Source organism: Bombina bombina, chromosome 4 (genome assembly GCF_027579735.1).
Source record: "Bombina bombina isolate aBomBom1 chromosome 4, aBomBom1.pri, whole genome shotgun sequence".
NCBI classification, from domain to species: Eukaryota; Metazoa; Chordata; class Amphibia; order Anura; family Bombinatoridae; genus Bombina; species Bombina bombina.
In genome coordinates, this window is record NC_069502.1 from 359075464 (window position 1) to 359102600 (window position 27137).

Consider the following 27137-nt stretch of genomic DNA (forward strand, 5'->3'; position numbering starts at 1 on the left):
AAAATGGCATCACAGATAAAATTATTAGCATGTTGAAGCAAGCGAACAATGCTAGACAAATCAGAATCCATTTCCTGTTGCGCTAAACTTTCCAACCAAAAAGTTGATGCAGCTGCAAAATCAGCCATAGAAATAGCAGGCCTGAGAAGATGGCCATAATATAAATAAGCTTTCCTTAGATAGGATTCAAGTTTCCTATCTAAAGGATCTTTAAAAGAAGTACTATCTTACATAGGAATAGTAGTACGTTTAGCAAGAGTATTAATAGCCCCATCAACTTTGCAGATCTTTTCCCAAAACTCCAATCAAACTGCTGGCAAAGGATACAATTTTTTAAACCACGAAGAAGGAATAAAAGAAGTACCAGGCCTATTCCATTCCTTAGAAATCATATCAGAAATAGCACCAGGAACTGGGAAAACCTCTGGAGTAACCACAGGAGGTTTATAAACAGAATTTAAACGTTTAATAGTTTTAATATCAAGAGGACTAGTTTTCTCAATATCCAATGTAATCAACTCCTCTTTTAACAAGGAACAAATATACTCCATTTTAAATAAATAAGTAGATTTGTCAGTGTCAATATCTGAGGAAGGATCTTCTGAATCAGATAGATCCTCATCAGAGGAGGATAATTCAGTATGTTGTCAGTCATTTGAAATTTCCTCAACTTTATGAGAAGTTTTAAAAGACCTTTTACATTTATTAGAAGGCGGGATGGCAGACAAAGCCTTCGGAATCGCATCAGCAATAAAATCTTTTATATTCACAGGTATATCATGTGCATTAGACGTTGAAGGAACAACAGGCATTGTACTATTACTGATGGACACATTCTCTGCATGCAAAAGCTTATCATGACAACGATTACATACCACAGCTGGAGATATAATCTCCACAAATTTACAACAAATGCACTTAGCTTTGGTAGAACTGTTATCAGGCAGCAGGGTTCCAACAGTGGTTTCTGAGACAGGATAAGATTGAGACATCTTGCAAATGTAAGAGAAAAAACAACATATAAAGCAAAATAATCAATTTCCTTATATGGCAGTATCAGGAATGGGAAAAAATGCAAACAGCAAAGCCCTCTGATATAGAAAAAAGGCAAGAGGCATATAGGAATGGGTTTAAAATAATGAAATTATTTGGCGCCAAGTATGACGCACAACGCAAACTGAATTTATTTTGGCGCTAACAACATCCTGAAATGACACACTCGCGTCATTGAAGACGCAACCTTGTGCAAGGAACTAAGACGCCGGAAATTTCAAATCTGCGTCATCGGACGTACCTTCGCGGCAAAAAAATTCTCGCACCAAGAATGACGCAATAAACTTTGGCATTTTGCGCCCTCGCGAGCCTAATTTTGCCCGCAAAATTTAACGAAAAATCAGTCAATTGAAAAAAGACTATACCCCAGGTAAGAAAAATATTTTCCTAATATGTTTTTCTCTCAAATATGAAACTGATAGTCTGCAAAAGGAAATATACATAAACCGGACTCATTGCAAATATAAGTACAATACATATATTTAGAACTTTATATTAATGCATAAAGTGCCAAACCATAGCTGAGTGTGTCTTAAGTAATGAAAACATACTTACCGAAAGACACCCATCCACATATAGCAGATAGCCAAACCAGTACTGAAACAGTTATCAGTAGAGGTAATGGAATATGAGAGTATATCGTCAATCTGAATAAGTGAGGTAAAAGATGAATCTCTACGACCGATAACAGAGAACCTATGAAATAGATCTCCCGCAAGGAAAACCATTGCATTCAATAGGTGATACTCCCTTCACAACCCTCTGACATTCACTGTACTCTGAGAGGAATCGGGCTTCAAAATGCTGAGAAGCGCATATCAACGTAGAAATCTTAGCACAAACTAACTTCACCACCTCCATAGGAGGCAATGATTGTACAACTGAATCGTGGGTGTGGTGAGGGGTATATTTATAGGCATTTTGAGGTTTGGGAAATTTTGCCCCTCCTGGTAGGAATGTATATCCCATACGTCACTAGCTCATGGACTCTTGCCAATTACATGTAAGAAATTAAAAATATATATATTTAAACTACACGAAAAGGAAGAAAATAAATCATGAAAATGCTTTGCAAAAAGGTTTTAGTCTGCATAATTAACCCTTTTATGGAAAATAACATTTTAAGTCTACTGTTCTTTTAACAGAATCCTTAATCATGCATTTTATTCACAATTTCACCCTTAGCACTTAATTGATAATTTTGGTGCAGTTATTCCACGTAAATGCTTTTATACATATACTGTATATTTATGTGTTAATATGTGCATATACACATATTAATACATAAATTAATATGTATATAAGCATATACATATATATTTGCTAACTGCTGCATATTGCTGTGTACTTACCACTCCGCTGCGCAAGCTTCTGATAACCCCTGTGATGGCATCAGAACGAAGCTCCCATAGGAACTGTTTGCATTGCTGTAAACTTGTAATACCACCGCACATTAGCGTGCGCTGGTATTACACAGTGGAGTGCAAATATCGCTTTAGCTAAAGCGATATTTTGCGCTCTACTTGTAATCTGGCCTATTGTGTTAAACGCTGCTGCCATAAAGTGCTCAGGGCGGTAAATTTGATTTTAGAAGTAAATGAGAATCTTGTTTAAAATCTCATTCTCTAGCTGAGTCTTCAAAGTTTATGGTTGACTTACAAATCCTTTAACATGGAACACTCCCTATGGAAATGCTGCTGTGAGTTAGATTTTTGTACAAAAATTCCTATCACACTATATTAATAAAAAAATAAAAAAATCTCACCTGTTAGTGGCTTTTGCATTCTCTGATTAGCTTGCATAGGGCTAGACATGTGCTCTACTAAATGCTTTGGATATTGAATTTGAATATTTGTTACTATGTTATCAACAACTGACTTATCTGCACATTCACTTAAACTACTTTCCGGCCTCCATCGGCTGCCATCTACAACAGAAATAGTGCAATTAATAAACATATTAACATATATGTACTACAAAGCAAAACAGAATCAATAATACGGCTATATTTAATAACGTAATCAACATAAAAGCATGCAAAATAATTTCTTTATGCAACAATAACATACAGTGTAATGGGGAAAGCACACTTTAGATTTAAATGCATACATATATTTTTGTACCATCACCAACGTTAAAATAATACCGTCAGTTTTGTATTTAACAAATATGGGTTTAATTCACTTTCACCTACATTACAAGTTGTGCGTTCGTGTTTTAACGCTGAAAAAATTGTAATTTCAGCGTTAAAACAGCAACGCAGCCATTACGAGTCTTGTCGGTATAGCTGTACCGCAAGCATTTTAGCCTGTAACGCAATGTCAGTCCCACACACGTAAAAATGAAGTTTTTTCATGGGACTTCCATAGCGCAGCCATTACGAGTTTTGTGGTGAGGCTAAAAAGCTTGCGTTCCAGCCTATACCGACACGACACGATCCGTTTCGCCATCTGAGAACAGTAGTTATGAGTTTTACGCAACAAAACTGTTACATAAAACTCATAACTAAAGTGTTACAAAGTACACTAACACCCATAAACTACCTATTAACCTCTAAACCGAGGCCTTCCCGCATCGAAAAAGTTATTTAACCCCTAATCTGGCGATCCCGAAATCGCCTCCACTAATAAAATGTATTAACCCCTATTTCGCCGTTCCCCAACATCACCGCCACTATACTAAAGTTATTAACCCCTAAACCCCTGCACTCCCGCATTGCAAACACTATTTCAATATTATTAACCCCTAATCTGCAGTCCGCCCACATCGCCCCCACTATACTAAAGTTATTAAGCCCTACACCGCCGCCACTATAATAAACCTATTAACCCCTAAACTGCTAGCCCCCACAACGAAATATACTAAATTAAACTATTAACCCATAAACCGAAAGCCCCCCACATCACAATAAACTAATTTAAACTAGTAACCCCTAAACCTAATGCCCCCCTAACTTTATATTAAAATTACAATTTCCCTATCTTAAATTAAATTAAAACTTATCTGTCAAATAAAAAAGCTAAGTTTAAACTAATTAAACTAATATAATTATTAAACTAAAATTAAACTAACTACCAATTAAATAAAACTAAAATACACATTAAAAAATCCTAACACTACTCTAAAAATTACAAAGTATCTAATTACAAAAAATAAAAAAATACTAAATTACAAAAAATAAACACTTCATTATGAAAAATAGCAAACAAAATAATCAAAAATAAAAAAAAATTACACCTAATCGAATAGCCCTATAAAAATAAAAAAGCCCACCCAAAAACATAATTTATGTAAGAACTTACCTGATAAATTCATTTCTTTCATATTGGCAAGAGTCCATGAGCTAGTGACGTATGGGATATACAATCCTACCAGGAGGGGCACAGTTTCTTAAACCTCAAAATGCCTATAAATACACCCCTCACCACACCCACAATTCAGTTTAACGAATAGCCAAGTAGTGGGGTGATAAAATAAGGAGTAAAAAAGCATACAAAAAAGAGTGCTTTTATACAAAGAATCATAACCGCCAGAAAAAGGGTGGGTCTCATGGACTCTTGCCAATATGAAAGAAATTAAATTATCAGGTAAGTTCTTACATAAATTATGTTTTCTTTCATGTAATTGGCAAGAGTCCACGAGCTAGTGACATATGGGATAGAATTACCCAAGATGTGGAAGTCCATAGAAGAGTCAATAGAAAGGGAGGGATAAAATAAAAACAACAATATTCTTCCTCTGAAAAAATTAAATCCACACAAAAATAAGTTTTTCTCATAAAATGAAAGAAAAAAAACATAATTTATGCTTACCTGATAAATTTATTTCTCTTGTAGTGTGTTCAGTCCACGGGTCATCCATTACTTATGGGATATATTCTCCTTCCCAACAGGAAGTTGCAAGAGGATCACCCAAGCAGAGCTGCTATATAGCTCCACCCCTCACATGTCATATCCAGTCATTCGACCAAAACAAGACGAGAAAGGAGAAACTATAGGGTGCAGTGGTGACTGGAGTTTTAATAAAAATTTAGAACTGCCTCAAAAAAAGACAGGGCAGGCCGTGGACTGAACACACTACAAGAGAAATAAATTTATCAGGTAAGCATAAATTATGTTTTCTCTTGTTAAGTGTGTTCAGTCCACTGGTCATCCATTACTTATGGGATACCAATACCAAAGCTAAAGTACACGGATGATGGGAGGGACAAGGCAGGAACTTTAAACAGAAGGAACCACTGCCTGTAGAACCTTTCTCCCAAAAACAGCCTCCGAAGAAGCAAAAGTGTCAAATTTGTAAAATTTTGAAAAGGTATGAAGTGAAGACCAAGTTGCAGCCTTGCAAATCTGTTCAACAGAGGCCTCATTCTTAAAGGCCCAGGTGGAAGCCACAGCTCTAGTGGAATGAGCTGTAATTCTTTCAGGGGGCTGCTGTCCAGCAGTCTCATAGGCTAAACGTATTATGCTACGAAGCCAAAAAGAGAGAGAGGTGGCCGAAGCCTTTTGACCTCTCCTCTGTCCAGAATAAACGACAAACAGAGAAGAAGTTTGCCGAAAATCCTTAGTTGCCTGTAAGTAGAACTTCAGGGCACGGACTACGTCCAGATTATGCAAAAGACGTTCCTTCTTTGAAGAAGGGTTAGGACATAATGATGGAACAACAATCTCCTGATTGATATTCCTATTAGAAACAACCTTAGGTAAAAACCCAGGTTTAGTACGCAAAACTACCTTGTCTGAATGAAAAATCAGATAAGGAGAGTCACAATGTAAGGCAGATAACTCAGAGACTCTCCGAGCCGAGGAAATAGCCATCAAAAACAGAACTTTCCAAGATAAAAGCTTAATATTAATGGAATGAAGGGGTTCAAACGGAACACCCTGAAGAACTTTAAGAACCAAGTTTAAGCTCCATGGGGGAGCAACAGTTTTAAACACAGGCTTAATCCTAGCCAAAGCCTGACAAAAAGCCTGGACGTCTGGGTTCTCTGCCAGACGTTTGTGAAAAAGAATAGACAGAGCAGAAATCTGTCCCTTTAACGAACTAGCGGATAAACCCTTTTCTAAACCCTCTTGTAGAAAAGACAATATCCTAGGAATCCTAACCTTACTCCATGAGTAACTCTTGGATTCACACCAATGTAAATATTTACGCCATATCTTATGGTAAATTTTTCTGGTAACCGGTTTCCGAGCCTGTATTAATGTATCAATAACCGACTCCGAGAAACCACGCTTTGATAGAATCAAGCGTTCAATCTCCATGCAGTCAGCCTCAGAGAAATTAGGCTTGGATGGTTGAAAGGACCCTGAAGTAGAAGGTCCTGCCTCAGAGGCAGAGACCATGGTGGACAGGACGACATGTCCACTAGGTCTGCATACCAGGTCCTGCATGGCCACGCAGGCGCTATCAGAATCACTGATGCTCTCTCCTGTTTGATCCTGGCAATCAGACGAGGCAGCAACGGAAACGGTGGGAACACATAAGCCATGTTGAAAACCCAAGGGGCTGCTAGTGCATCTACCAGCACCGCTCCCGGGTCCCTGGACCTGGATCCGTAACAAGGAAGCTTGGCGTTCTGGCGAGAAGCCATGAGATCCAGTTCCGGTTCGCCCCAACGCAGAATCAGTTGAGCAAATACCTCCGGGTGAAGTTCCCACTCCCCCAGGTGAAAGGTCTGGCGGCTTAGAAAGTCCGCCTCCCAGTTCTCCACGCCTGGGATGTAGATCGCTGACAGATGGCAAGAGTGAGACTCTGCCCAGCGAATTATCTTTGAGACTTCTAACATCGCTAGGGAACTCCTGGTTCCCCCTTGATAATTGATGTAAGCCACAGTCGTGATGTTGTCCGACTGAAATCTGATGAACCTCAGTGTTGCTAACTGAGGCCAAGCTAGAAGAGCATTGAATATCGCTCTTAATTCCAGAATGTTTATTGGAAGGAGTTTCTCCTCCTGAGTCCATGATCCCTGAGCCTTCAGGGAATTCCAGACTTCGCCCCAGCCTAGAAGGCTGGCATCTGTTGTTGGACAATCGTCCAATCTGGTCTGCGAAAAGTCATTCCCTTGGACAGATGAATCCGAGACAACCTCTAGAGAAGAGAATCTCCTGGTCCAGATTTAGTAAAGGGGACAGATCTGAGTAATCCCCATTCCACTGACTCAGCATGCATAATTGCAGCGGTCTGAGATGCAGGCGCCCAAATGACACTATGTCCATTGCCGCGACCATTAAGCTGATTACTTCCATGCACTGAGCTACTGATGGGCTTGGAATGGAATGAAGGACACGGCAAGCATTTAGGATTTTTGATAACCTGGACTCCGTCAGGTAAATCTTCATCTCTACAGAATCTATAAGAGTCCCTAGAAAGGGAACCCTTGTGAGTGGTAACAGAGAACTCTTTTCCATGTTCACTTTCCACCCATGCGACCTCAGAAATGCTAGAACTATCTCTGTATGAGACTTTGCATTTTGAAAACTTGACGCTTGTATCAGAATGTCGTCTAAGTACGGAGCCACCGCTATGCCTCACGGTCTTAGTACCGCCAGAAGCGAGCCCAGAACCTTTGTAAAAATTCTCGGGGCCGTAGCTAACCCGAAGGGAAGAGCTACAAATTGGTAATGCCTGTCTAGAAAGGCAAACCTTAGGTACCGATAATGATCTTTGTGAATCGGTATGTGAAGGTAGGCATCCTTTAAGTCCACTGTGGTCATATACTGACCCTCTTGGATCATGGGTAGGATGGTTCGAATAGTCTCCATTTTGAATGATGGAACTCTTAGGAATTTGTTTAAGATTTTTAGGTCCAAGATTGGTCTGAAGGTTCCCTCTTTCTTAGGAACCACAAACAGATTTGCGTAAAATCCTTGCCCTTGTTCCGTCCGCGGAACTGGGTGAATCACCCCCATTACTAGGAGGTCTTGTACACAGTGAAGAAAAGCCTCTTTCTTTATTTGGTTTGCTGATAACCTTGAAAGATGAAATCTCCCTTGTGGAGGAGAAGCTTTGAAGTCCAGAAGGTATCCCTGAGATATAATCTCCAACGCCCCGGGATCCTGGACATCTCTTGCCCAAGCCTGGGCGAAGAGAGAAAGTCTGCCCCCCACTAGATCCGTTTCCGGATAGGGGGCCCTCTCTTCATGCTGTCTTAGGGGCAGAAGTAGGCTTTCTGGCCTGCTTGCCCTTGTTCCAGGACTGGTTGCTTTTCCAACCCTGTCTGTAACGAGCAGCAGTTCCTTCCTGTTTTGGAGCGGAGGAAGTTGATGCTGCTCCTGCCTTGAAATTACGAAAGGCACGAAAACTAGACTGTTTGGCCTTTGATTTGGCCCTGTCCTGAGGAAGGGTGTGACCCTTACCTCCAGTAATGTCAGCAATAATCTCCTTCAAGCCGGGCCCGAATAAGGTTTGCCCTTTGAAAGGAATATTAAGCAATTTAGATTTAGAAGTTACATCTGCTGACCAGGATTTAAGCCATAGCGCTCTGCGCGCTTGAATGGCGAATCCGGAGTTCTTAGCCGTTAGTTTGGTTAAATGCACAACGGCATCCGAAACAAATGCATTAGCTAGCTTAAGGGCTTTAAGCTTGTTCAAAGTCTCATCCAATGGTGCTGTGCGAATAGCCTCCTCCAGAGACTCAAACCAGAAAGCCGCTGCAGCAATGACGGGCGCAATGCATGCAAGGGGCTGTAATATAAAACCTTGTTGAACAAACATTTTCTTAAGGTAACCTTCTAATTTTTTATCCATTGGATCTGAGAAAGCACAACTATCCTCCACCGGAATAGTGGTACGCTTGGCTAAAGTAGAAACTGCTCCCTCCACCTTAGGGACCGTCTGCCATAAGTCTCGTGTGGTGGCGTCTATTGGGAGCATTTTTCTAAATATCGGAGGAGGGGAAAAAGGCACACCGGGTTTATCCCACTCCTTGTTAATAATCTCTGTAAGCCTTTTAGGTATAGGAAAAACGTCAGTACACACCGGTACCGCATAGCATTTATCCAGCCTACATAATTTCTCTGGGATTGCAACCGTGTCGCAATCATTCAGAGCCGCTAATACCTCCCCTAGTAATACACGGAGGTTCTCAAGCTTAAATTTAAAATTTGATATTTCTGAATCCGGTCTCCCTGGATCAGATCCGTCACCCAAAGAATGAAGCTCTCCGTCCTCATGTTCTGCAAATTGTGACGCAGTGTCAGACATGGCCCTCATATCATCAGCGCGCTCTGTCCTTAACCCAGAGCTATTGCGCTTGCCTCTTAACTCAGGCAAATTAGATAATACTTCTTTCATAACATTAGCCATATCTTGTAAAGTGATTTGTAAGTGCCTTGATGTGCTTGGCGCCACAATCTCACGCACCTCCTGAGCGGGAGGTCGAAGGTACTGACACGTGAGGAGAGTTAGGCGGCATAACTTCCCCCTCGTTGTCTGGTGATAATTTCTTTACCGGTAAAGACAGACTTTTATTTAAAGTAACATCAATACAATTGGTACACATATTTCTATTGGGCTCCACATTGGCCTTTAAACATAATGAGCAAGCAGATTCATCTGTGTTAGACATGTTTAAACAGACTAGCAATGAAGCTATCAAGCTTGGAAATTTCTTTCAATAAGTTTACAAGCAATATAAAAAAACGCTGCAGCGCTTTTAAAAACACAAAAAAACTGTCACAGTTGAAATAACAATGAACTAATACGGTTATAGCAACCAATTTTAAACAGTAAATGTATGAAATTAGCAGAGGATTGCACCCATTAGCAAAAGGATGATTAACCCCTCAATACCCAAAACGGATAATCAATTTAAGATTTAACGATTTTCTCACAGTCAAACACACTGTCACAGGTCTGCTGTGACTGATTACCTCCCTCAAAAATGAATTTTGAAGATCCCTGAGCTCTCTGGAGACGTCCTGGATCAAAGAGGAAGAAGCAGGAAGACTGTGCTAGAATTTTAACTGCGCAACAAGGCGCTTAAAAAAAAAAAAAAAAAAAAAAAATCCCTCCCACTCATATCACAACAGTGGGAGACCTGATATAACGGTGTCTATGCAGAAATATACGTTAGCCATGTGGAAAAAAATCATGCCCAAAAAGATTTATCACCAAAGTACCTCACAAAACGAATAACATGCCAGTAAACGTTTTAAAAAACAACTTTCCAGTGTTATGCAAAGTTATCAGTAAGCCTGCTACCAGTCGCTTCTACTGCAGTTAAGGCTCATACATTTATTTCAGTACTAACAGTATTTAAAGTTAAATTCTAGTCCCTAGAAAATAACTCAACTGCGCATACATTTATCAGCCTGATACCAGTCGCTACTACTGCATTAAAGGCTGTACTTACGTCATATGGGTAACAGCAGTGTTTTCATAGTCAATTCCATTCCTAGAAAATATTTTACTGCACATACCTCATTTGCGGGGGGCCCCGCATGCTATTCCCTTCTCTGAAGTTACCCCACTCCCCAGAATGTGCGAGAACAGCCAGTGGATCTTAGTTACGTCTGCTAAGATCATAAAAAAAAAACGCAGGCAGATTCTTCTTCTAAATACTGCCTGAGAGAACAAACAGCACACTCCGGTGCTATTTTAAAATAATAAACTTTTGATTGAAGAATGTTACTCCTATCTCCTCTCACAACCTCCTTTGTTGAGACTTGCAAGAGAATGACTGGATATGACATGTGAGGGGTGGAGCTATATAGCAGCTCTGCTTGGGTGATCCTCTTGCAACTTCCTGTTGGGAAGGAGAATATATCCCATAAGTAATGGATGACCCGTGGACTGAACACACTTAACAAGAGAAAACTTAAAACATTAGCAGAAGAATCAAACTGAAATAGCTGCCTGAAGAACGTTTCTACCAAAGACTGCTTCAGAAGAAGCAAATACATTAAAATGGTAAAATTAAGTAAATGTATGCAAAGAAGACCAAGTTGCTGCTTTGCAAATCTGATCAACTGAAGCTTCATTCTTAAAAGCCCAAGAAGTGGATATTTCAAAGCTCTTACAACATCCAAAAAATGCAAAGATCTTTCTTGGGAGTATTCTTGGGATTAGGGCACAAGGAACTAACAACAATTTGCCTACTAATTTTGTTAGAATTCACAACCTTAGGAAGAAATTTCAAAGAAGTCCGCAAAACAGCCTTATTCTGATAAAAAAAAAATCAGAAACGGAGACTTGCAAGAGAGAGCAGACAATTCAGAAACTCTTCTAGCTGAAGAGATAGTCAAAAGAAACAACACTTTCCAAGAAAGTAGTTTAATATCCAAAGAATGCACAGGCTCAAAAGGAGGAGCCTGCAAAGCCTTAAAAACTAAATTAAGACTCCAAGGAGGAGATAATGATTTAACATCAGGCTTGATATGAACCAAAGCCTGAACAAAACAGTGAATATCAGGAAGCTTAGCAATCTTTCTTTGAAATAAAACATAAAGAGCAGAGATTTGTCCCTTCAAAGTACTTGCAGACAAACCTTTATCCAAACCATCCTAAAAAAAAAATAACATTCTAGGAATTCTTAAAGAATGCCAGGAGAATTTATGAGAACACCACCATGAAATATAGGTCTTCCAAACTCGATAATAAATCTTCCTTGAAAACAGACTCACGAGCTTGTAGCATAGTATTAAATTACTGAGTCAGAGAAACCTCTATAACTAAGCACTAAGCGTTCAATTTTCATACCATCATGAGATTCTGATGGAAAAATAGCCCTTGAGACAGAAGGTCTGGTCTTAAAGGAAGTAGCCAAGGCTAGCAACTGGACATCCGGACAAGATCCACATACCAAAACATGTGAGGCCATGCTGGTGCTATCAGAAACACATACGCTTGTTCCATGATGATCTTGGAGATCACTCTTGGAAGAAGAACTAGAGGCGGAAAGATATAAGCAGGCTGGTAAAACCAAGGAACTGCTAAAGCATCCACCATCTCCGCCTGAGGAAGTTTCTTGTTTAGACAAAATACATCTGGATGAAGAGACCACTCCCCTGGATGTAAGGTCTGACGGCTGAGATAATCCGCTTCCCAATTGAACATTTGAACAGAATCTGCCCAAATGTCTTGGAATAATTTCAATCTGCCCCCCACCAGCTGAACTGGAACGAGGGCCACACCTTCATGCAGACTTGGGGGCTGGCTTTGGTTTCTTAAAAAGGCTTGGATTTATTCCAACTTGAAGAAGGTTTCCAATTGGAACCAGAGTCTTTAGGGGAAGGATTGATTTTCTGTTCCTTATTCTGTTGAAAAGACTGAAAACGATTAGAAGCTTTAGATTTACCCTTAGATCTTTTATCCTGAGGCAAAAAACCTCCCTTCCCCCCAGTGCTAGTTAAAATAACTGAATCCAACTGAGACCCAAATAAATTGATACTTTGGAAAGAAAGAGATAGTAATCTAGACTTAGATACCATGTCAGCAATCCAAGATTTGAGCCATAAAGCTCTTCTAGCTAAAATAGCTAAAGACATAGATTTAACATCAATTTTGATGATATCAAAAATAGCATCACAGATAAAATGATTAGCATGTTGAAGCAAACGAACAGTGCTAGACAAATCAGGATCTGTTTCCTTTTGCGCTAAGCTATCCAACCAAAAGGTTGATGCAGCCGCAACATCAGCTATGTCACTAGCTCATGGACTCTTGCCAATTACATGAAAGAAATAAAAAAAAAACCTAGCCTACAATAAACTACCAATAGCCCTTAAAAGGGCCTTTTGTAGGGCATTGCCCTAAGTTTAACAGCTCTTTAACCTGTAAAAAAAATACAAAGACCCCCGAACAGTAAAACCCACCACCCAACCAACCCCCCAAAATAATAAACCTAGCTCTAACAAAAACCTAAGCTACCCATTGCCATGAAAAGGGCATTTGTATGGGCATTGACCTTAAGAGGGTATTTAGCTCTTTTGCATTGCCCTGAAAGGGGCATTTAGCCCAAACCCTAAACTAAAAAAAAAAAACACCCAAAAAAGCTTATAAAATCCTAACACTAACCCCTGAAGATCCACTCAAATTTGTTGAAATCCTGCTTGAAGGATCTTCATCCTGGCGGCTCCATCTTCATCCAGGTGGCATCTTCTATCTTCATCCCGGTGGCACGGAGCAGGTCCATCCTGAAGACATCCAGCACGGAGCATCCTCTTCATACGGTCGCCGCAGTATACTAAATCTTCAATGCAAGGTACGCAATTTAAAATGGCATCCCTTGCATTCCTATTGGCTGATTTAATTTTGGAAATTCAAATCAGTCAATAGGATGAGAGCTACTGAAATCCTATTGGCTGTTCAAATCAGCCAATAGGTTGACAGCTACTGAAATTCTATTGGCTGATTTGAACAGCCAATAGAATTTGTTTGTTATTTTGTGTAATGTATTTTTTTCATTTTGGGGAGGGTTTTTATTTTTAGATTAGAGCTTGGGCATTTCATAAAAGAGCTGAATGCCCTTTTAAGGGCTGGAAAAATAGCTATATGCCCTTTTAAGGGCAATGCCCATACAAATGCCCTTCTTTTCAGGGCAATGGGTAGATTAGGTTTTACTTTATTTTGTGGGTTGGGGGTTGTATACTGTTAGGAGTTCTTTGTTTTGTAGCAAAAGAGCTGTTAACTTTAGGGCAATGCCCTACAAAAAGCCATTTTAAGGGCCCACAAAAGGCCCTTTTAAGGGCCCTTGGTAGTTTATTCTAGATTAGTATATTTTATTTTGAGGTGTGTGTTTTTTTTAAAGGGTATTAGAATAGGAATAATTTTTATTGCTTTAGATAATTTCGTTTGTTATTTTTTGTAATGGTAGTTTTTTATTTTTTGTTATTCTAGTGTTTTTTTAGCTCTATTTTAATAATGTTAAAGTTAGGGGGTGTTAGGGTTATGTTAGGGTTAGGTTTATGGGTTAATATAGTTTAATTTAGGTTAATAACTTTATTTAGTGATGTGGGAGGCAAGAGGTTTAGGGGTTAATAACTTTATTTAGTGGCGGCAATGTTGCGGAGCGGTGACATAGGGGTTAATAGATTTATTATAATGTGGGCGATGTTGGGGTGCAGGGGAATAGGGGTTAATAACTTTAGTATAGCGGTGGCGATATTTTGAGCTGTAGATTAGGGGTTAATAGCTCTATTTAGGTGGCGGCGATATCGGGAGCAGCAGATTAGGGGTTAATAACATTATGTAGGTGTCGCAATGTCGGGAGCAGCAGATTAGGGGTGTTTAGACGTGGGGTTTATGTTAGGGCGTTAGGTTTAAACATAACTTTTTTTTCCCCATAGACATCAATGGGGCTGCGTTATGGATCTTTTCTTTCTGCGATTGCAGATGTTAGGTTTTGTTCTGACACCTTCTCCCCATTGATGTCTATGGGGAAAGCGTGCACAAGCACCTCAAAACATCGCTTGGATTGTGTGCGGTATGGAGCTCAACGAAACAATATGGCACGCACATGCCGGCTGTTTGAAAACTTGTAATGGCTGCACTATAGAGGGTTAATTAATGCAACTTTTGTTGTGTTCGTTAATTTCCCTATAGCGCGCATAACTTTTAATCTAGGTGTAAGTGAGCAAACAATCCTTTGTTATTTAGCAATAACCGGCCTGTTTCATGAGCACCCTCAAGCAGATTTGCTCAATTCTATTAATACTAAAATGTCAATCATGAAATTGAAATAATTGCCACTTAGTATTTTCTATGGTGAACAAACCTCACATATTATTCTAATGTGGACATTTGCTCTGAAAATAGTCCTTAAAATACTGTAACATATCTTAATATTTTTAAATTTTTATAATATGAAGAATGGAATGTTGCTTATATAAACAACATCTATGCTATAAATGGTCATATATTTTATTTATTTATTGTAAAATGTTAAAACTAGAAACTAAATATATATGTTTTATTGACTATCTATCTTTAAGAAAACAAACAAAAAAAAATTAATAATTCAGCCTTGAAAATCCTCTTGGTTGGTGGGTTTATGAGAATAACAGACAACTATTTGTTAGAGACACATTAATTGACCTTAGCTGTCACATTGAAGTTCACCTCCTTCTGCTAATGATTGTCCCCTGAAAATGACTTGAGATCAATTCCATGACTAATAGATTAGCAAGGATATGCTGGTTATATGATTACATAATCCTATAAAAAAAGCTCAATCAGTTTCTGTAGTCGCAATTAGAGATATGGTCACTAATGACATCTCAACATATCAAAAAAAATAGCTCAGAGCTTGAAAAATATATGACTCAAAATATCACTCAAGGAATAATGAACCTTTCTAACGATACGAATTTAAAAAGGGAAGATTTATTGTATCTCGGGCACTGTCACTACTCAGAAATAGTAGTGCTCAGGTATAAGACTAGATATCTGTAGATATCACATAGGTATTGAAGCACCTTACGGTTCATTAACTGTCAAAGTATAATGTGGCTTTTAGGACAGCACAGTTTAGTTAATGAAGCAGTGTACAATATAAACCCACTCTTCATTATTATGTTCTTCTCCTTAAATACAAATGTAAAATTAAACTTTTAATTGCATTTTTTTTGTTGCAATATATGTGTTAACGTAAAAATGCTGTATTTTAAAAAAAGTTATCTTTTTTCTATTGCCAGTAAATGCAAATCAGTGCGATCCTGTAGAAGCTACGTAAAATACATACTTAAAGGGGCACTAAATTAAAAATTAAAGGGACAGTAAAGTCAAAATGAAACTTTCATGATTCACATAGGATATGCAATTTTAAACAACTTTCTAATTTACTTTTATCATCAAATTTGCTTTGTTCTCTTGGCATTCTTTGTTTAAGGTTAAACCTAGGTAGGCTTATATGCTTATATCTAAGCCCTTTAATACATTGTTATGTCCCTTTTGAAATAATAATGATATGAAATTATTAAATCACAAATTGTATAAACCATTAAATGTAACAAAAATAATTCAACAGGATTGACGGACAAACAAAAAAAAAATACAACAGCAGAACACTACAAAAAACCTGTACATATATGATATAGTAACTAGAAGTCAGATAATCATTAATACACTGAAAGTTAAAGCTGCAATACAATTTAAATTGTATGAGATAACATTTTCAGTCTTATTCTCAGATAATAACTAAACCAGAAAGTCTGGCATTCAACGAATACAAAGACTAAGCAGGGTAATTGGTACAGCAGTTCCCATAAAGAACTCATTATAATATTTCTACTGTATCTGAAAAAAAGACTTCCTGGTATTCTTTATTTATTTTTCTTGTATAAATGAATAAATGAAAGGTTTTCTGTTTGTTACTGTGAAGGAAATATATCACACGCTGTTTGTTTTAAATCTAATTACCACATATTTTAGCCATAGGCAGAAACAGAAGAAAATCGTTCAATTTTATGATTGCTTTGGTTTGTATATGTTTTGGTTATTTTTTTCCTGTTTCATTGTTTCAGATTTTAAAACAGGATTGATTAATTATTCCTCATCTTACGTTAAAAGTGTGGGGGGGGGGGGGGGAAATGCTTAATAGTAATATGCAACAGTGCAACAGTTCGGAAAGATTTAAAAAAAAAAAAAAAAAAAGCAAAACTAAAAACGATCTAAAAAGGTATTTATTGCAAAAGCTGCCTTAGCAGGCATTTCTGTTTGAGACAGAAATACATATATATCAAACTAATCCTTACCGTTTTCTGATACATTTACAATCTAACTTACTAAGCTTTTAGTCCTTTAGTCTGTTTGCATTAGCATTGATTTGAAACAATGGTTTTTTTTTTAACAAAAATGTTCTATCTATGGTCAATAAAAAGTACTTTGAATTGTTAATATAAATGCTATTTCTATCTACTCTTTCTACTCTGTAGTGTTCCTGGGCTAAAATAGAGTAAATGTTTTATAGTAGGGTCAGGGAAAATAGCTTTGGCACTGCGTTTAGTTGATAGCTTTATAGCAGTGCATGTAACTTGACAAGCTTTGTATACGTTTGAATGTATTTCATTTTACCACAAAGTCCTCCAGGTTTAAATGTTTTAAGGTTGTGCTTGCTGCCTCTGCCTTTTAATACAGTAGACAGTTCCTCAGATTCACTAAAACTGCAATGACTACTCCAGCATCTCCTATTACTATGTTATACTAGGCAGACCATTTCTAATGAAGATATTTTAGGTGACCCTTAGAGAAAGGCTGTAAATGTTAAAATAAGAAATTAAAAGAGTGGTGGTGCAATTCCAGGCAGACAGGCACTGTGCTTGCACAACTGGGAGGCACTACTTGTGCAATGGTACATTAGAGCAGCATATATATATTGTTCAGAGGAGAATTGCCTGGTATTTCGGGGCTGGACTGACCTGTATAGGCCGGATCAGACTGATATACTTCAGGATAGCTCTTTTCTGTGAAAAGCACATTTGGGCAAAAAGAGGCTGCTCCCGGGAGGTAATCTGCCATAAGACAAGCTATTAAAGCTTTTGTCTGTGCCTGGTTGAGCTCTTCTACTTATTGTTTTATATATATATATATATATATATATATATATATATATATATGTGTGTGTGTGTGTGTTGATGATGAAGGGCACTCACAGGACTTATTATGAAGCAAATAACAGTGCAATTTTATTTCCAAATTTGTTTTACATTAATAAAATGTCGACGTTTCGACCCATATGTGGGCATTCTTCAAGACAATTATTATCTGAAAAAAATACAAAATATGCAAATGTAATCTAAGTGGACAATATACTGTACAAAACACTAAACACAAATTAGCAATTAATTACAACAGTGACATACTAGCTCACATCTGAGCTCACCATATTAAAAGCCAAGGAAAGAAAAAAAGGTCAAATCTCTCTCACATAGTAACCACATTAGCAGCAATTGTTTACGGGGCACAACTCCCACAATCAGAAATAATGCATAAGCACTAGTTATATTTACACACCCACTTATGATAGACCAGTATGACCCAAAGTGGTGTACTCACATCATCAGAGATGAAAAATCACATGTGTATGCATAGACATGCAGAGCAGAAACCCCAATAATACATAATCCACTACATAAACACATAAGAAAAGAGCAGATACTGATCATGCACCCAAGTACCGCATACTGCACAGCCCCTGTGCCAATACCTAATAATCAGATACACTGATCACAGTTCAAGAATAACAATACACTTTAATAGTACATAAGCGTGTGAAACAACATAAAATTAATAACTCACATGCCGTTAACAAAATGTTCTCATTGCCGATACCACAGTCACCCCACAGATTAACATACACTAATCACGGAATAATCAGCTATTAAACACATCAAAGCTTGCATAAATGGTTAGTGATCTCCACCAAAACAATACATAACTTACTATTGTAATGCAGCATAACTTACTATTGTAATGCAGCATAACTTACTATTGTAATGCAGCATGCATTACTCGCAACGTCATTCAACAGCGTTGTGAGTAATGCATGCTGCATTACAAAAGTAAGTTATGTATTGTTTCTAATGTGAAACAAATTTGGAAATAAAATTGCACTGTTATTTGCTTCATAATAAGTCCTGTGAGTGCCCTCCATCATCAAAACATTTCTATACAGTAACATTTTTTTATTTATATATACATACATACATACACACACACACACACACATATATATATATATATATATATATATATATATATATATATATATATATATATATATATACTCAGCAGAGAAGGCAGCACTCACTGGTCTTGTAATAAAAAATAACTTTTAATGATACAAAAACTTGTTAAAACCTAGTGATATACATGGTGTTTCGATGCCTAACTGGCATCTTTTTCAAATGTCCCAAAAAGTAAAAAAGTGAATCCAAATTGGTAACACCAGCTATGTGGTGTTCCCCATGAGAGCATAAAGGATACTGGCTATGTGTGCTTTAAATATACTGCTGTTAGCACTTGACATCGAGGCTGTGTGCAATCAGTTCCGTGCCGTATCAATTAATTCTGTTCACACCCACAAAGCTTCTCGTGTATTAGGCTGTAGTGTGTATAGCCGCATGGCTAATTTGCATAAATGTGGGAGTACCTTTGTTGGAGTATGATGGCCAATCAGCTGTCTTCGATTTTCAGCGTCAGAGCATACGCCCACTTGTCACGGCCGGAATTAAGATTCTCCTCTTAGAAATCCGCTGCTCAGTGTCTCATGATGACCGATATTTCTGGTACAACAATACCGTATAATTCACATGGAGTCACATCCACTAGTCAACACATATCATATATGTGAGAACACTCACGGCTCCGTCTGTGAGAGGCAGCATCTGTTCAGAACTTCTGGTTCTGCAATGTAATACACATTTGCTCGTTGTCATAGTCGCAAATACCCCACCTCTTGCGGGTACATCACCGGTCCTATACGATTTCTGTAACCAATTTCCAATACGAAATTATGGCAGTAGGGTGTAATACACATTGGATTTTGATGCGTTATGGATCACATATGTCCCACGTATTGCGGGTACACCGCTGACAGAACACTATGACTCCCATCAAAAATTTTTATCTTCCACAGAATACACAATATAGCAGCAGCATATGGGGGGTGGCGTTACTTATAAGTTAGAGATATATAGCTAGTATATAGCAACACATAAGCCAGAGAGAAAAAAATTGAAAAAAGAAAGAAAAATGAAAAAATTATGAAGATAGAAAAAGTTAAAAACATAGTAGAAGCTAGGTCCATGAGCAAATCCCATATCATATAGTCGTGAAATAGTCCCACAGTAAGGATGATGACACTAATGATTAAATGGGGTCATATTATCCAATGAATGGCCCAAAGTCCAATTTTATGTTAAGACCCTTAGGGGACACTGTATCCAACATGTAGATCCACCGGGACTCCAATCTTAACAACATTTTATTTCGGTCTCCCCCCTTTTAGGGGCCGGTAGGTGATCAATTATCATACATCGTAGGCTAGAGATGCTATGTTTATGCGTGGCAAAGTGCCTGGCAACTGGGAGGTCTGATGTTCCTTCTCTCAGTGCCTCCCTGATGGAACACCTATGATTAGCCATTCTGTCTTTGAACGGGGTGGTCATTTTCCCTACATGGACTAAGGAACAGGGGCAAAACAACAAATAAATGACAAATGAGCTGTTACAATTTAGCCGGTGATGGATAGTATATCTCTTATTCTTATGTGGATGTTAAAAAGAATCACCAGTTTGCATTGCATTAGAATTGACACAATCACCACATTTGTAACAGTCCATAAAAGATGGGATTTACTTGAAACGGATAAAGGTCTAGCATCATGGAAATTACAAACACCGAGAGTGGTTTATAGAAGGGCTAGAAGTTTAAAGGATCTACTCGTGAAGAATGACCCTAAAAGTTTACCTCAAGTGGATATATGGCTGAAATCTCGTAAAAATGGGTGTTACAAATGTGGTGATTGTGTCAATTGTCAAGCACTTTGCCACACATAAACATAGCATCTCTAGCCTACGATGTATGATAATTGATCACCTACTGGCCCCTAAAAGGGGGGGAGACTGAAATAAAATGTTGTTAAGATTGGAGTCCAGGTGGATCTACATGTTGGATACAGTGTCCCCTAAGGGTCTTAACATAAAATTGGACTTTGGGCCATTCATTGGATAATATGACCCCATTTAATCATTAGTGTCATCATCCTTACTGTGGGACTATTTCACAACTATATGATATGGGATTTGCTCATGGACCTAGCTTCTACTATGGTTTTAACTTTTTCTATCTTCATCATTTTTTCATTTTTCTTTCTTTTTTCATTTTTTTTTTTACTCCGGCTTATGTGTTGCTATATACTAGCTATATATCTCTAACTTATAAGTAATGCCACCCCCATATGCTGCTGCTATATTGTGTATTCTGTGGAAGATAAAAACTTTTGATGGGAGTCATAGTGTTCTGTCAGCGGTGTACCAGAAACATCGGTCATCATGAGACACTGAGCAGCGGATTTCTAAGAGGAGAATCTTGATTCCGGCCGTGACAAGTGGGCGTATGCTCTGACGCTGAAAATCGAAGACAGCTGATTGGCCATCATACTCCAAAAAAGGTACTCCCACATTTATGCAAATTAGCCATGCGGCTATACACACTACAGCTTAATACACGAGAAGCTTTGTGGGTGTAAACAGAATTAATTGATACGGCACGGAACTGATTGCACACACCCTTGATGTCAAGTGCTAACAGCAGTATATTTAAAGCACACATAGCCAGTATCCTTTATGCTCTCATGGGGAACACTACATAGCTGGTGTTACCAATTCTGATTCACTTTTTTACTTTTTGGGACATTTGAAAAAGATGCCAGTTAGGCATCGAAACGTCATATATATCCCTATGTTTTAACAAGTTTTTGTATCATTAAAAGTTATTTTTTATTACAAGACCAGTGAGTGCTGCCTTCTCTGCTGAGTAAATAATTTTTTGACATTGCACCCTGGCAGTTGCTATTTAAACATGGAGTGCATTCCTACACAGGACTTTGGTTTTCATATATATATATGTAATGTTCCGTGAAAGCCATACAAAGCTTAATTGCTGTGATATGTAAATATTGTACCCTTATGTTATGCCACTGATTTGTCATAGCATCTCTTGCCTTTTTACTTTCATTTTGCTTGTGTTATGTTTATTATAGTTGGATACTGGCATGGCCCACGTTGCCCGGGATGATGACGTCACCCCCAGGGGGCGGAGCTACCCAGGAGAGCGTGGATGCCGAGTCAATTCACTGTTTGCTTGGTGTATATAATGGGTGTTGGGTAAGTACTGTGTAAACACTTTTTTGTCCATGCTTGTTTATATTATTATATTTTTGCACACAGCCTTTTAAAGGAAGTCTTCACCCATAGGATTTCACCATTGCTTGTTTTTAAAGTGCACCTTTTTTTCTGTTTGGCAAGAATATGCTGGATAATGAAGGGGCTGCTGACACTTCTATGGCTACTAGTGGGGATACAATCCCTGGAGCCTGTACCTTTCAATTCACAGAGGCAGATGCAGATTTAATCAGATTTAGTTCCTTCACCAGATGCCAGACAGTTGAGAGACCTGCCCATATTTACACACAGTTGCTGAAACTTAAACAAAAAGAGAAGGATCTTAATTTACACAGGACATATTTGTCCGAGTACTATCGTAGGGGCTATATACCTAGAGGCTTTAGGGTCAAAAATGTCCCTACGATTGGCAGAAATAACCCTGTTTTTTGCGACAAATGGTGTAAAATAGAAAACAAATGTAGTTTGGATTTGATCTTATTAGTCATCCAAGAAGTGGGCAGACTATTATCACTGATAAAAGTGGAGATTGCAACATACGAGGAACAGCATCTGGCAAAGTTATCTTCTGATACTAATGAGGATTGGCTACAGAAATTAGAGGAACAAATAAAGAAGTATGAAGTGGATTTAATTGACTTTAAGAATAAAAAATTAGACGCTGTTATGAGTGACTACCGCGACAAGCGGGTATACCTGTGGCTTCTACCTGTACAAGAAAGACAAAGACAACGTCAATTTAGAGCTCGACGCCAGAGATATCAAAAACTCAGAGATCTGACAACAGTAGAAAGCTCGGGCTCAGGGTCAGGCTCATAGGGAGAAGCTATTGCAAGTATTAGTGGAAAGGTGGAACATCTAAGCGGTGTAACCACACGTTCAAAAAAACTTGGCAGGAAAAGATCTAAAATCAGGAGAGGCGGATACAAGGAGAAAGCCCCCAGCCATGCCACAGAAATAACAAAAGAGGACATTGTGGTTAACCTGAGTGACCACCAGTTAACGGCCCTTGAGTCACAGGTCTTAAAACAAGGGTCTGACATTTATCCCTACCACTAGATTTATATATCGATTCTAAGAAATTTCAGAGACAATTGCTTCTGAAAGAAAAATTCTCATCCAACCAGGAGGATCATAGACAGTTTAGGGGTAAGTCTAAGTATACCCCTCAATCAAGGAATGCCAGCATCAACACGTATATGAGACTAAGTATGGATGAAATGGAAAAGTCAGTAAAAGAACACCACAAGGATACCTTTAACAATTTTACTAAGTTGGAATGGGCTGCTCTAAGATCGCTTTCAAATGACAAGAACCTAATAATCCGCGAAGCGGACAAGGGAGGGGCAATAGTCTTGCAGAATTATGGAGACTATAGGGATGAAATCCTTTCACAACTGGAAGATGAAAAGACCTATAAAACTTTAATAGGTGACCCTATGGCAACATTCAAAAGACAGATAGATGAATATCTACATATAATCTATATGCAGGGTTTCCTAGACTAAACAACTTTAACCTATCTTACTGTTGAATACCCAAGGACTCCGGTGTTTTACACCCTTCCAAAGATTCACAAACAGCTACAGAAACCACCGGGGAGGCCGATTGTCTCTGCGATTTGGGTCTTTATTACGACCCATCGCCACTTTTGTGGATCATTTTCTACAGCCTATGGTGGCTAACATGCCCTCATATCTCAAGGACTCAGCCTCTCTGTTATCGTTGCTAACCATGATAGAGGAGGTTCAGCCGACGGACCTACTTGTCACTCTTGATGTAACAAGTCTATACACCGTCATTCCTCATAAGGAAGGTATACGGGCTGTATCAATACAACTGGCTAGGTATCCTTACGTTGGTCCACCAGCGGAGGTCTTGTTACATCTTTTGGACCTCTGTCTCAGCACAAATTATTTCAGGTTTGAGAACAAGTTCTTCCTCCAGTTAACAAGCACAGCGATGGGGTCCAATGTGGCCCCATCCTATGCGAACCTGTATATGGCAACCTTTGAAGAATTGGAAACAGACCTGTTTGGGAATGAGTATATTAAGGTCTTTAGAAGATACATAGATGACCTCTTCCTGATTTGGAGTGGAAGTACCCAAGAACTGGAACTTTGGTTCAAACAGCTCAATTCTTCCAATGAAGCACTGAAGTTCAAGATACAGTATGACCAGAACCAAATTGATTTCTTGGATGTGCGTCTGTACAAGGGAGACGGTAGGATACAATCTACTTATTTCGTAAAGAGACAGACCGTAATGCTTTATTGCTTTCACAAGTTGCCATCCCCCTGCCTTGAAGAAGGCTTTACCCAAATCACAGTTGCAGAGGGTAGCCAGAAATAACACCAATGAGGATAACAGGGTGACTCAACTATCGGAGATGCAGTCCAGATTTGAAGCCCGGCAATATCCCGTTAAATTATTACGTGAACAATGTCACTCCATACTGAACAATTCTACAGTATCAACTAGGTCAGATGAAAAAAGAATGACTTTTGTAACAACGTATACAGGCGATAAAAATGGAATGTCCTCAGTAATCAGAAAACACTGGGACATCATAAACAGTGACAATATGTTACCTTTCTACAACTCACCCGCACCGAGAATAGGCTACAGGAGGGCAAGATCCCTGAGGGACCATCTGGTGATAACTGATCCGCAAAAAGCGTACAAGAAGACAACATGGTTGGATATGAATAAACCTGGCGTATATTGTTGCCTGGGATGCACAACGTGCAGCGGATTGATCACCGGCTCGTCATTTACGCACCCCCACAGGAGGAAGGTCTACAAACACAGGTACAGGCTAACATGTACCACAACACACATTGTCTACTTGCTCCATTGTACATGTGGCCTATACTATGTCGGAAAGACTGTTGACGACTTGCGTACCCGCATGGCAAACCACCGTTCGGCCATTAGGTTGGCAATAAAGAATGGGTGTTCGGAACAACCCGTCGCCAGACATTTTCAGCAATTTAAGCATAAGGTGTCGGACCTGAAATACACCATCATCGATCATATTCCGCCTCTTTCTAGGGGGGGTGATCGGGCTGGAGCACTTCTACAGAGGGAAGCAAGGTGGACATATTATCTACAGACATTGGTGCCAAAGGGTCTGAATACCCATCTGGACTGGCAGGCATTCCTGTAATATAGTTTATTGCTCTGTTCGGCCTAAATGGACCTTTTTTATTAACCTTGGAGAAGTATATATGATTTAGTGAGAGTCCTTTGAGCCATAGGGATTGAGAGTCCTGTACCATTCGTGCTGCTTTTCTACTGCGGCCCCTTTTGCTGCTTTTGGTCTTCTTCTGTTTTTCTGTTTCTTGTTTTCTTTTGCTTTCTTCTGTTTTTCTTTTTGCTTGGTTTTACTGCAAGTTGCTCAAAATTTGTTTTATAATTATTATTGTCTTATTGCTCAAAGTTATTATTGTTTTACAGTTTGAATGATTTTTCTTTTTCTTTACCCTATTGCCATTTCCTTGTATAGTTTGCCATACCCAACATGATCTCACTTTGTTTTTTGAAGTTTTAGTTTTGTAGTTGCTACGGCAACCATTTGAATAATCTGGTTGGAGTATGGCTGCCTATACCAGGGATGGCAAACTTGGCTAGTTATTAGATGCAAGTTCTATTGTATATGTTCACTTGCCCTTTGGCACACTGGGCTCGGATGTTGCAGATTAAGCCATTATAACCTATTCCTAGTATTATGTGGTAATCGCTTTGACTCACATGACCAGTCCATGCTGCAATTATTTGTTTAGCAGTTGCTATGGCAACCATGTGTGGTTCGTGCAGCTCATGTGAATTGGTATACTAATCTCTGTGGATCGTAGACTTTGTTTAAACTGTGGTTTAGATCACTGCAAGAATTGTACGGTGTAACACAGTTATTCATACTCAGAATGTTTGGTCTAACATGTCATTTAGATTAGTGCTGTATATTATTGCAGTTCCTTGGTCCTCATTAGATACTCTAATACACCATTCTCCATGTCACCTGGGTTACACTTGTAAAGGATTTCTAACGCTAACTTTATTGTTATAAAGGTTGCTATAGCAACCAAGTTGCGCCTCGTGTAGTCCCTGTGAAAAAGAGATTGGTGTCTATAGCATGTATGCCTTGCACGCACTGGGGATTTTTATTCCTGTTGATGGCATGTTGTACATGTTTAAGTTTATATTTGGTTGCTATGGCAACCAGTAACGGTCGGTGAAAGCCATACAAAGCTTAATTGCTGTGATATGTAAATATTGTACCCTTATGTTATGCCACTGATTTGTCACAGCATCTCTTGCCTTTTTACTTTTATTTTGCTTGTGTTATGTTTATTATAGTTGGATACTGGCATCGCCCACGTTGCCCGGGATGATGACGTCACCCCCAGGGGGCGGAGCTACCCGGGAGAGGGTGGATGCCGAGTCAATTCACTGTTTGCTTGGTGTATATAATGGGTGTTGGGTAAGTACTATGTAAACACTTTTTTGTCTGAAGACGGAGTATATTACGTCCGAAAACGTTAACACTGATTAAAGTGATTTTGAAAAGTCCCTTGGAGTGCGCTTGTTCTGCATTTTTATCTATTTTGTTTGCTGCACCCAGGGCATAAGGACTCTGGTTATTGGGAGTGCAATTTCCATGCTTGTATATATATATATATATATATATTGTTATAAAGGTTGCTATAGCAACCAAGTTGCGCCTCGTGTAGTCCCTGTGAAAAAGAGATTGGTGTCTATAGCATGTATGCCTTGCACGCACTGGGGATTTTTATTCCTGTTGATGGCATGTTGTACATGTTTAAGTTTATATTTGGTTGCTATGGCAACCAGTAACGGTCGGTGAAAGCCATACAAAGCTTAATTGCTGTGATATGTAAATATTGTACCCTTATGTTATGCCACTGATTTGTCATAGCATCTCTTGCCTTTTTACTTTTATTTTGCTTGTGTTATGTTTATTATAGTTGGATACTGGCATCGCCCACGTTGCCCGGGATGATGACGTCACCCCCAGGGGGCGGAGCTACCCGGGAGAGGGTGGATGCCGAGTCAATTCACTGTTTGCTTGGTGTATATAATGGGTGTTGGGTAAGTACTATGTAAACACTTTTTTGTCTGAAGACGGAGTATATTACGTCCGAAAACGTTAACACTGATTAAAGTGATTTTGAAAAGTCCCTTGGAGTGCGCTTGTTCTGCATTTTTATCTATTTT

General features: G+C 38.8%; 1 protein-coding gene across 1 annotated transcript in view; it reads right to left on the reverse strand.

The window, feature by feature from the left end:
* ZBBX (zinc finger B-box domain containing) overlaps positions 1-27137 on the reverse strand; it is a 508142-nt gene that overhangs the window by 92246 nt on the left and 388759 nt on the right. Inside the window, exon 18 of the mRNA XM_053711814.1 lies at positions 2819-2980. Coding sequence (XP_053567789.1) covers positions 2819-2980 — 162 coding nt within the window. The remainder of the gene's footprint in view (positions 1-2818; positions 2981-27137) is intronic.